The sequence below is a fragment of the Hyperolius riggenbachi genome, chromosome 12, assembly GCF_040937935.1.
Source record: "Hyperolius riggenbachi isolate aHypRig1 chromosome 12, aHypRig1.pri, whole genome shotgun sequence".
Taxonomy (NCBI): domain Eukaryota; kingdom Metazoa; phylum Chordata; class Amphibia; order Anura; family Hyperoliidae; genus Hyperolius; species Hyperolius riggenbachi.
In genome coordinates, this window is record NC_090657.1 from 131390980 (window position 1) to 131403978 (window position 12999).

Genomic DNA, 12999 nt, shown 5'->3' on the forward strand with positions numbered 1-12999 from the left:
TATCCAACCCCCCCCCCCCCCCCCCCTCCTTTTTTTCACCCTACCTACACATGATGTTAAAAGGTCTTTTTTTTTTTCTTTTTCTTTTTTTTACAGATTTGATATATTGCATTCTGGACCTACACTGCATACAAATAATTGTTTGCAATTTTTCTTCATTAAATATTAAGCAAATATTACATTTGTGGAAACCAATAGAAGGCACAGCAGTGTACACAGAACATGCCTTTGTGTCCTATTAACCTTTTGGGGACCGCGTGCATTAGATTCTACGCCGCACTTGTGGCTGTTCTAGCCTGATGTGGCGTAGAATCTACGCCAGCCCGCCTTTTCCGCTCCCGATGCGATTGTGAGCACCCGGAGGGGAAGATTAAGCTGTCATATGATAGCTGACATCTCCCCGAGTGATCACCGGCGGATCGTAGTGATCACTTTGACAGCGGCGGCGGCAGGGGTGAAAAGAAGAGGATCCACTCACCTCCCTGCTGTTCCAGCGACGATCGGCGCCCCCCTCTGCTCTGGCCGGCATCTCCGCTCCTTTTGACGTCAGCGCCGGGTCCCGGCTTGATGACGTCATCAAGCCTTGACCCGGAACTAATCGGCATTAGGAGCAGAAATGCCGGCCGGAGAAGAGGGGGCTACTGCGGCTCATCGCTGGAGCCTGGAAGGTGAGTGATGACTGCTGGCAAAAGGGGATCCGGTCACCTGACCCCCCCCCCCCCAAACGCGCGCACCCCCCACCGCAAAATGCCTGGTCCTTAAGGGGGTTAGTCGGCCGGTCCCGAAATGGTTAAAATTTGACAAACACACCTCGGGTTCTCTTTAAGGCTAGGTTCACACTATAGGGCAAATCGGACCATTTTATGGAATGGACCACAAATAAAAAATAGATCTTATTTCAACTATAGGATCTATTCACTCATGTCCATGGTGAATGCAGAGTCCCATCCCGCACAACTTTTACAGGCACCAGTCAGAAGTCGGACATGTCATAGATACCATGCTATCTATGACATTTCTGTTACAATTAACACCAATGACCACCCAAAAAAAGAGTGGACGTACCTAGTGAATCATGTAGTATCAGATCCGCTGTTGCTGTCCATGTTGTGTCTGTATTTAGTGTGAGCCCAGCCTAAAGGTCCGTACACACGCTGGATTAAAGTCGGCACACACAAATAAGCAAGGCCACTCAAAAAGCATTACCCAGCAAAAAGAAACAAGTACTGTAGTTTAAATGACTTTGTCCATACATAGTGATATTCCAAGAAATTATGTCGTTTGAATACTGTGTGCACAAGCAGAAGTAACATTTCACATGTGCGCATGCTCTGAAACAATTTTGTTTGAACGACTTTGTACACACCTGGCCAACTGCACGATCTCTCTGCCCAATAGTTGTCTGATTTGATCTGCCAATTGGATCAGGCAGAAAGTCAATACTGGTTGTTCTTCATTGTCGTTTAATGTCATGTAACTAAAGTTTTTATAATGTCTGTCATCCGAAAAGGCAAGATCTGTCATTCATTGAACGTTTCAAATTACTTTTATCTAATGTGGTTACAAGGCTTAATGTAGAGCATACATTACACATTTTTTAAAAGATTACATAAAAACACGGAGTCCCCCCTGAAACAATGTTTGTTGTTGTGCCCAAACATTGATCAGGAAAGGAAAGGGAGTTCTTCAGGTGTTATGCAGTGGGATTTTAGTTGCCCAGGTATACACTTTAGTTTGTTACGGTAAATGTATTTGGCAAAATTAAATTCAATCTCCTTACTTGGGCTGGTCACATCGCTGCTGAGTTTGCGTTGTCGTCCACTTGTTGTCCGTGTGACACCTAAAAGAACAAAGTAATTAATCATGTTACAAAAGGCTGCTCTGCTAAACCTTATCAGCATAAAGTATAAAAGATAAGGATTTCAAAAACAGCAAGTATTACAGCAAAAAAACATGATGGAAAACAACTTGTTGAATTTGAATTGGGTAATGAGTCCATGCATTATATGAATTCTATTAACACCAATCTTTGATAATTTTTCTTTTTATTGAGAGTCATCAAGTCAAGGTGAACATGCTCATGAGCCTGATTTACTAAGATGGAGAGTCCTTGGTTTATTAAAGCGGAATTTGAGCCTATATATATTCCATCTGCTTAAAGAGGAGCTGTTAGGTATAAGGTCTCAGAGAAAATAAACACATATATCAGTAGCTAAAGATTGGCTGTACTTACATTACATATGCATTTCACTGTCCACGTTTGGATTTCACAGAATTTGTATATAGTATATGCAGAGATAGATGCTCCTGACAGCTCATGGCAGGCTCCATGTTTTTCTGTCAAATGTGTCGTCATGTCCTGCCTGCTTCCTGATCACAGATAAGCTCCTACTTGAACAACACAGTGTGCAGTGAATATTAATGAGCCATGTGGCTAGGAACAATAGCTGACTCCTGCAGAGTACTCTGCCCCGAGATTTATCAGTGCTACGAGCTGGACTGATTACACAAGCTTCTGTAACGTCTCATTAGCAGCCGAGGGGAGGGCCCCAGAATGCTTTGCAGTTTAGTATGCGGCTTGCGTCCTTATGGGTCTATAACAGCCTTTAAGATAAGCACACATCAAAGGTAACTGAGATTTTTATCTTCACTAATAGCTTTTGGGCTTCCTTCTAAACTGTTTAACACAGGAGAATAGAGGTTTAAATTAGCCTCTGCAGCCTGACAGTTACTCTTTAAGAAGATTTATCCCACTATGATAAATCACATGACTGCTCTGACAGTGCAGCACTCAGCTCTTCCCACTGTGAAGAAATGTTTCCTTTATTGATATGCATACCAAGCAAGGAACTTATCTGGGTGGATTATGCACTGAGCCTGAGCAGTATGCTTTTATCTCATATGTAGGAGGTATGTCCCCAGGCAGGGATTGGGACTCAATCCCTTGAGCGACATTACAAGGCGACATTACAAGGCCAAAGCTGTACAGATGCCTCACTGTTCCTCAGGCCTCACCGCCTTAGGCATCGGTGGCATGGAGGACTGCTGTACACATGCTTGATTCTTGGCAAAGGCAGTTGGTATTGTCGCCTCGGCCAAGTGTGGGATAACATAACAGGATCATGAGGTAACTATGCGATGCCTGCTTTCAGTACTAAAGAGGACTTCTAACACCGCAGAAGAGGGAAGTCCTATGCTTAGCTTCAGTACAGACTTCTCCATCTACTATCATATATCAGTAAGGGATAAACTGGACCTCGACATCAATGCATTTTAAAAGCTAGAAAAGATCTGCTTGCTGTTCTAAGACACTCATTTCAACCTGAGGAAGCGGGATCTACTGTAGCCCACGAAATGCTTCATCTTAACTGTTTCCAATGAAACATTGTTTACGTCAGCCATTCGCTGTTGGTGACTTCTTTGAGGTAAGCCACCCTTCCACTTTAATCTATTTTTATATCCTTTATTATACTCGGGGCGCCTCCTCTCACGCTTTTATGTGCTTACCGCTACAGAGGATCGTGTCAACAGGAAGTAGTATGAAGTAATATTTGGTCACTTTTATATTTTCAGGAGAGCAACCACCAGCGTTGCCAACTCATCCCTTTAATTACTGACACATATAAATTATACAGGTGTTGTGGCTAGGTAGATGCAGTTAAGGCACTGATTATGTGCAAATAGCCCCAGAACCTGTATAACTTAGATGTGTCAGTAATTAAAGGGATGAGTTGGCAACACTGGCAACCACCTGGATCCTAGGATCACCTAAGATTCGAGCAGCCTCCTTTTTAGGGACGGCAGGTCCCCACCTGGGGTGCAGCAGCAAGGGGGGATGCAGTGGTGGGGGAAAGAGGGCCTTCATAGGCATTGGTCCTGGGGGACACCATACCCTGGAAAAAGCCCCGGCCCTGGTCCAAGCCCCACCCCACGAGTGTTATCACCTGCTCTTGCTGCGTGTATGCAGCAACAGGAAGTTCGGTGTCCTGAGAAGCAGCAGCATCACAGGACTCTGGAGAGCAGACATCACAAAGTCCGGATAGCGTAAGCTGCAGGCAGCCTCCACTGTGTCCCTCTGTGACACCTCTCCCCCCATGCATCCTGTTGCCCCCCTTTGGGCCTCCTTTTGTCAAGTACCTCCTTCAGTCCTACGTACCACCCCTGCACCGTGTATCCTTCTGTCCCCTTGCACCTCCTTCTGTCTCCCTTTGTGTCCCCTTCTGTTTCCTTCAGTCCTCCTTTGCCACCTCTGCCCCACCCCCCGTGCCTTCCTCTGTCCCCCTGTATCTCTTCCTGTGCCTCTTTGTGCCTTCTTCGGCCCTATTGCCTACCACCTTTAATTCCCCTTGTGCTACCTCTGCCCCCCTGTGCCGCCTGCTGTCCCCCTTTGTTCCTCCTTCTGTCCCCCTATTCCTTCTTCAGCCTCCCTCTACCTTTTTCTCTCCTTCTGTGCCTCCTTCTGTCCCTCTTTGTGCCTCCTTCTATCCCCCTTTGTGCCTCCTTCAGTCCCCCTGTTCCTCCTTCAGACACCCTGTGCCTCCTTCTATCCCCCTTTGTGACTCGTGTCTGTCTGTCTCCTGCTCCCTCTAGTGCTGGCACCTAACTCGCCTCATGTCACATCACACTGCAGCCTCGATTCACAAAGCCGGGATAAATGCTATCATGGCTGTGATAAACTTAACATGCAGGTTACCGCGCGTACAGGTTTGCGCGCGTAAAAGTAAAGGTTTGCGCGCATTAACGCTCTTCATTCACGCGCTAACCCATATGTTAGTGCGTGAACGGGAAAGTTAATGTGCGCAAACCTTTACCATCACGCACGCAAGCCTGTATGTGTGCTAACCCGCATGCTAAGTTTATCATGCTCGTGATAGCATTTATCACGGTTTTGTGAATCGAGGCTTACATGCAGTAGGAGATGCTGGGCAAGTGGTGAGCAGAAAGACAGAAGCACACAGCACTGCACTCCAGTGAAGCCGTGCTATACTCTACATTTACACACCAAGTTGCGGGAGTTCAGGAAGGGGGTGTACAACAAAATACGACAGGATCGATGGGTTGTATGTATCTTGGGCAATCCCTGTGTTAAGCATTCAACTTATACACCGCATGGAGTACACAGGGGGCAGTAACTTACCTCCTCGTAATCCACATGCTACGTATCTTCTTCCTTGTTCCGTCTGTTCTGTTTCATTGGTAACAGTGTACCTTGAGGTGACATGCTCTTCTGTCACAAATAAGAGGGCACTGTTACCAATGCAACAGAACGGTCTGAAGGAAGAAGAAGCTATGCAGCATGTGGATGACGGAGAGGTGAGTTACTTCCACAAAGAAAGGGAGGAGGAAGGAGGGAGACCTCTCTGGCTACCCAGACTGTCACAGAGGAGGGGTGGGGGCTTCCCGGCTATCTATACAGAGGAGTGGGGAGGGGGGGGGGACTACTGGCTACATATACTGTGGGAGGTGAGGGTTCCCTGGCTACCTATACAGAGCGGGGGAGGGGAGTATCACTGGCTACCTATACTGTGGAGGGGAGGCTCACTGGCTACCTATAAAGATCACTGGCTACCTATAGTGTGGGAGGGGGAGGCTCACTGACTACATATACAGAGGAGAGGGGGGGGGGGGTCACTGGTCACCTATGGGGGTAGGCTCTCTCTCTGGTTACCTAAAATGTGGGAGGGGCTAGGTTTCTCTGGCTGCCTATACAAAGGGGAAAGGGGGGTGGGGCTCTCTGGATGGGGAGGTGGGCTAGCTACGAAAGCGGGGTTTCTTTGGCTACCTATGCTGGGGGGAGGGGTGGTGTCTTTATCTACCGCATCATAACATTTTACTCGAGTCGTGAGCTACACACTCTGGGAGCTATGTAGTCCAGAAACTGCCCTGGTTTCAAGCGGAGATGGACCTATTCTCTCCACAGATGCATCACCATGGTTGCCGTTATTGCATCCCAGATCTGTAAGTATTAATTTGTACTCCTAGGGCTCCTGGTGCTCTCTCAGTTTTTTTGTTTTCCTGACCTCTGGAACCTCCACATACTTTGGGTAGCAGAAGTTGGCATACAGGGTTACACCCCCTTAGTGACCAGGCTATTTTTTTTACAATTCAGTGCTCTTCAGCTTTAACAGTTCGCTGCAGAGCCATACTTCTAAGCACACAAATGAATCTCCCACCTTTTCTTGCCACCAACAGAGTTTCTGTTGGTGGCATCGGATTGCTGCTGCAACGTTTGTTTTTTTTAAAAATAATTTATTTGTCTTTTTTTTTTAATAAAATTTTAAATTTTCTGTTTATTTTTTCCCTCCCCCCAACATCCAATCCCAGCGATTGTCTCTCATAGGCATCAGCCTATGAGAGCGATCACTCTGGGGGCCACTCCAGGGGAAAGCCGAGTGACAGGGCTGTCCCCAGTACAGTGCTGCAGTAGATCGCTGCGTTGTACAATGTAAATAGACTGTGGTTTCACGGTCTAACAGTCAGCTAGCGGTGGGGATGAGCGCATCAGTGCACGCAATCCCTAGCAAAACACTCCCCCAGGACTTGATGCCAAACATTGTTACGGGGCAAAGTCGCCAAATCCAGCACAGGAGACTTGGGTGCAGCTGGCGCCCCCATAGACCGGCCTTGGAATTACGGCGCACAGGGAGTAACTTCAGCGCCGTCAGAAGACGGCGCTGAAGTTACTTTTAAAACACTATAATTCAGCCTCCAGCAATTGCTGGAAGCCGAATTATTTAATTCCCCACTATCCATGGCAGCCTGGAGGGGGAATGGTATTTAACGTGCCCGGGAACTTGTGCAGCAGCAGGATCAGCCATACCGGCTGTATCCTGCGCCCAAGTCTCCCATGCCGATTCCTCTCCAGCGTCTAAGTTTCCCGCGCCGTTTCCTCTTGGGGGAGCCATCTTGCAGGTGCCAATCGGCAGTAGGCGGTCACAAGGAGGTTAAAATGAAATAAAGCTAGCAGCTTTTACTCTCTTTCATTACAGGTCTCCCTTCATACTTAAAGACAAAATGTAACCAGCCCACAGTACGCACAACTATCCCAGAGCAGCTTTTCTTCTAACAATAGCAGCATTGTCTAGAAATGATGACACACTACAAACTGTACTTCATAAGTAAGTATTATATGTTGAATGCCGCTGCAAGTGCATGGCTTTCTTTGTTTCCCAAATTGCTTATGGGTCACATACATCTTGTGTCAATAAATCAAGTCCTCCTACAGTCTGTTGAAAAACACAGAGCATAGTGCTTATGTGCTGTTATCTCACAGTCACCAATTAGTTTTATGAATTCACCAGTTTAGAGAAAAAATATACATGTATATGTGTATTTTTAACAATGATAAAATAATTGGGATTGGATGCACAGGCTTTTGACATGCTTCTGACAACAGTTTGCATATAGTATGATCTAAGCGAAATATTGGTTCAACAAGGTGCATTGCTGGGATCAGAGGATAAATGGGAAATAGTACCACAAAAAGTAGGTAGGGTCATGACAGATTATGGGCATGGCCAAATAATGAGATTTGATACCACTCCCCATACTACCCCTGGCAAACAGCGCATGGTGCCCTATCCTCCTAAATAGTATAACAATCCCTTAAAGCGGACCTGAATTCAGAACTTCCTCTCTGCTCTAAAAGATATGCAAAAGCATGATTCAGGAAAAACAATTCTTAGTTGCAGCTAATACAAATCCTGCAATAAATCTGTAGTGTGTCTACTTCCTGCTTTCATGGAAGTAGACTTATTATTAAAGTGGACCCAAATTAAAAATGCAAGATTTCAGAAATAAAATCTATTTTCTAAATTATAATAATAAATATCCGCCTTTTTCAGCTGCATGATGACAAATATAAAATATTTTACATTTATTGGAGGAACCCCTCCCTTCCTTTCATATAGCCGGGACAGAATCCGGCAAACTGGTGGAGTAGGAGGTGTCCGGCAAAGGAGGAAATGCTAATGGCTGCCACCTGTATAACCCTAGTTATGAAAAGATAAGGGTGAAAAGCATGCACTTTATAGGCTTGAAGGAGTGTTTATTTATCTTTGTATGTGTCAGTGTGGTGCAACTAAATATTTTGAATTAAAAAAATGCTTGGTTTGGGTCCGCTTTAACATCCTGTATTTACAAATCAGCTGCTCTGCCTTGGCAGAGGAGATTCCAGAACTGGCACAGCTGAGACATCGAATTACAGTGATTAGTCACAGATGAGGGGGAATTAGAAAGGCTAAACTCTCTAAATACATACAGGGTGAGCATTTCTCTCAGTTTTACTTTTGTCCTGTGCAAGAGTTTAGGTGTCAAACAAGACTGGTCGAATGTGGCCATACACACCATTTTATGTGGCCCTCAAAAGCTTCAAATGTGTATGACTGTATGCAGTAAAAGAAAGCAGGAAACTAAGAGCACCAACCTGTGCTTTATACTTGTGCTTGTACCAACAGCGGCTGCCACTTCCATGGCATCAGCAGGCTGTAACAGATGTATGTACGCGCATGTATTTTTTGGCTTGTGCATTCACCGTCCTCAGCTCACATTGTGACTTGTCATATGGGTCTACAATTTGCACACATTACATTGTGTCTTCTCCCTTGCTGTCTATACCTTCGAAAGCTGCACACAAGCACTCTCTTTAAGTGAAACAGCTCTATCACCCCCCAGCCTAGGTATCCTACAGCACAGTTGGTGCGCTCCATTGCCCCTATTCTTTTGCTGCAGATGATGACATACTGCCTTTCTGTCCAGAGCACACCAGTGCAGTGGCCACATTCAAGCATTGTACCTTGCATTTTTAGGGTGCCCACTGGAGACTCCCTCTGGTTAAATCTAATAAACTATTTGGCCCACTAATGAGACTGTGTTTAAATATTGGCCCCTTATATGAATGAGTAGCAGTAGGGTATTGTACCGTGTTAGCCATCAATAAAAGCAAGAAGTTTTAAATCAGGATGATACCATACCACCAGCTTGCAAACTAACAGGATGTAAACCTGACGAAGGCTGCAAGGCCGAAAGCTTGTTTATTCTTATTCATTTGTAGTTAGCCAATAAATGGTATCATCCTGATTTAAAACTTCTTGCTTTATATGAATGAGTTTGACACCCTTGCCTTAAAGGACAACTAAAGTGAGAGCTATATATTGGCTGCCATATTTATTCCCTTTTAAACAATGCAGATTTCCTGGCTATCCTGCTAATCCTCTGCCTCTAATACCTTTAGCTTTAGACCCTGAAAAAGCATGCAGCATATCAGGTGGTTCTGACATTATTGTCAGAACTGACTAAATTAGTTGCATGCTTGTTTCTGGTGTTATTCAGACTCTACCTTAGCCAAATAGAGCAGCAGGGCTGCCAGGCAACTGATATTGTTTAACCACTTCAGGACCACCAATAGTATAAAAAGTCCAATTTTACCTTGTTAATGGACGTTTTAAAACGTCCAGTGTTTAAAATTAATTTTCTCAAAAACTATAAGGTTTTTTGAAAAAAAAATGTTCACCTTGTCCTACTTAACGTATCCTGAAAATGTGGTGTTTATATCATGTAAGGGGGCTTTGCTATTAACCGCTAAAGTTGGCGTGTTTTGGTGGTTTTTAATCACGAATACTTTTTTCATTTCAAATTTTAAAATCGATTTTCTCAAAAACTATCAGTTTTTTTTGAAAAAAATGTTTTTAAGTTGTAGCCACTGATAATTTTTATAATTCATGTACTTTTGGTGATTGTAGCATGTATGGGGGCTTTGCTATTAACGTTAAAGTCAAATCCATAATCACGGCCATGATCACGGATTCTACATGTAATCACAGCTAATATCGAGTCGAGCTCCGATTCAAATCCAGATCACGATCTCCGGATTTCGATTCTGTCGTGGACGGATTCACTCAAATTCGTAATTGGGGGGGGGGGGGGGGTATCCGAGCAACACTGCCCGCACAAACTAATGTGCACTTTAAAAATGACAAACTGGGGCTTCTTTTAGCCAATCTGTCCCTTGCCGCAGCTCTAGCATCCTGGGATCCCCTCCGATGCAGAAGCTGACCTTGGCAGGTCAGCATCTTCTGTGCCTGCGCGAGTGCAATGGTCACGTGTTCGCTCACGTAGCCTGGAGCATTCTGCACAGGCACAGTACTCCTACGCCTGGGCAATATGCTCCAGGCCACGTGAGCATGATCACGAGCACCACGGCCAAGTGCTCGCAAACAAGCGCTTACGCAGGCACAAAGGTGTTAGAATGTAAGTATACTTGAATTCTAGGCTCAGGTACTAAAGTCTAGTAAAGACTTGAAATGCAGGGTCTCTTTAACCACTTGAGGACCACAGTCTTTTCGCCCCTTAAGGACCAGAGCCCTTTTCTCCATTCAGACCACTGCAGCTTTCACGGTTTATTGCTCAGTCATACAACCTACCACCTAAATCAATTTTACCTCCTTTTCTTGTCACTAATACAGCTTTCTTTTGGTGCTATTTGATTGCTGCTGCAAGTTTTAGTTTTTATTATATTCATCAAAAAAAGACATGAATTTTGTCAAAAAAAATGATTTTTTTAACTTTCTGTGCTGACATTTTTCAAATAAAGTAAAATTTCTGTATACATTTTTGTCCAAATTTATTCTGCTACATGTCTTTAATAAAAAAAATCCATTCAGTGTATATTTATTAGTTTGGGGAAAAGTTATAGCGTTTACAAACTATGGTGCCAAAAGTGAATTTTCCCATTTTGAAGCAGCTCTGACTTTTCTGACCACCTGTCATGTTTCATGAGGTGCTAAAATTCCAGGATAGTATAAATACCCCCCAAATTACCCCATTTTGGAAAGAAGACATTCACTGAGAGGCATGGTGAGTTCATAGAAGATTTTATTTTTAGTCACAAATTTAAAGGCCACCCTGCTTATGACCGGTTCCACAAAATTCGCCCCCTCATAGACCACCTGTCATCAAAATTTGCAGATGCTTATACCCCTGAACAGTCATTTTGAGACATTTGGTTTCCAGACTACTCACGGTTTTGGGCCCGTAAAATACCAGGGCAGTTTAGGAACTCCACAAGTGACCCCACTTTATAAAAGACACCCCAAGCTATTCAGTTAGGAGTGAGTTCATAGAAGATTTTATTTTTTGTCACAAGTTAGCGGAAATTGATTTTTATTGTTTTTTTCACAAAGTGTCATTTTTCACTAACTTGTGACAAAAAATAAAATGAACTCACCATACACCTAACGGAATACCTTGGGGTGTCTTCTTTCTAAAATGGGGTCACTTGTGGGGTTCCTATACTGCCCTGGCATTTTAGGGGCCCTAAACCGTGAGGAGTAGTCTAGAAAACAAATGCCTCAAAATGACCTGTGAATAGGACGTTGTGCCCCTTAGCGCACCTAGGCTGCAAAAAAGTGTCACACATGTGGTATTGCCATACTCAGGAGAAGTAGTATAATGTGTTTTGGGGTGTATTTTTACACATACCCATGCTGGGTGGGAGAAATCTCTCTGTAAATGGCCAATTGTGTGTAAAAAAAGTCAAAAATGTGTCATTTACAGAGATATTTCTCCCACCTAGCATGGGTATATGTAAAAATACACCACAAAACACATTATACTGTACTACTTCTTCTGAGCATGGCAGTACCACATGTGTGGCACTTTTTTGCAGCCTAACTGCGCTAAGGGGCCCAAAGTCCAATGAGTACCTTTAGGATTTCACAGGTCATATTGAGACATTTGGGTTCAAGACTACTACTCACGGTTTAGGGCCCCTAAAATGCAAGGGCAGTATAGGAACCCCACAAGTGACCCCATTTTAGAAAGAAGACATCCTAAGGTATTCTGTTAGGTGTATGACGAGTTCATAGAAGATTTTATTTTTTTGTTAAAAGTTAGTGAAAAATGACACTTTGTGAAAAAAACAATAAAAATCAATGTCCGCTAACTTGAGACAAAAAATAAAATCTTCTATGAACTCACCATACTCCTAACTGAATACCTTGGGGTGTCTTTTTTCTAAAATGGGGTCACTTGTGGGGTTCCTATACTACCCTGGCATTTTACGGGCCCAAAACCGTGAGTAGTCTGGAAACCAAATGTCTCAAAATGACTGTTCAGGGGTATAAGCATCTGCAAATTTTGATGACAGGTGGTCTATGAAGGGGCGAATTTTGTGGAACCGGTAATAAGCAGGGTGGCCTTTTAGAAGACAGGTTGTATTGGGCCTGATCTGATGGATATGAGTGCTAGGGGGGTGACAGGAGGTGATTGATGGGTGTCTCAGGGGGTGGTTAGAGGGGAAAATAGATGCAATCAATGCACTGGGGAGGTGATCGGAAGAGGGTCTGAGGGGGATCTGAGGGTTTGGCTGAGTGATCAGGAGCCCACACGGAGCAAATTAGGGCCTGATCTGATGGGTAGGTGTGCTAGGGGGTGACAGGAGGTGATTGATGGGTGTCTTAAGGTGTGATTAGAGGGCGGAATAGACGCAAGCAATGCACTGGTGAAGTGATCAGGGCTGGGATCTGAGGGCGTTCTGAGGGTGTGGGCGGGTGATTGGGTGCCCTAGGGGCAGATAGGGGTCTAATCTGATGGGTAGCAGTGACAGGTGGTGATAGGAGGTGATTGATGGGTAATTAGTGGGTGTTTAGAGGAGAGAACAGATGTAAACAATGCACTTGGGAGGTGATCTGATGGCGGGTCTGCAGGCGATCTGATGGTGTGGGTGGGTGATCAGATTGCCCGCAAGGGGCAGGTTAGGGGCTGATTGATGGGTGGCAGTGACAGGGGGTGATTGATGGGTGCCAGTGACAGGGGGTGATTGATGGGTGATTAACAGGTGATCAGTGGGTTATTACAGGGAAGAACAGATGTAAATAATGCACTGGCTAATTGATAAGGGGGGTCTGAGGGCAATCTGAGCGTGTGGGCAGGTGATTGGGTGCCCGCAAGGGGCAGATTAGGGTCTGATCTGATGGGTAACAGTGACAGGTGGTGATTGAT

At 44.7% G+C, this 12999-nt stretch overlaps 1 protein-coding gene across 1 annotated transcript in view; it reads right to left on the reverse strand.

Annotated features, from left to right (window-relative positions):
- LOC137540985 (septin-9-like) overlaps positions 1 to 12999 on the reverse strand; it is a 451591-nt gene that overhangs the window by 271049 nt on the left and 167543 nt on the right. The window contains exon 2 of the mRNA XM_068262143.1: positions 1781 to 1840. Within this exon, the coding sequence (XP_068118244.1) occupies positions 1781 to 1840 (60 nt within the window). The remainder of the gene's footprint in view (positions 1 to 1780; positions 1841 to 12999) is intronic.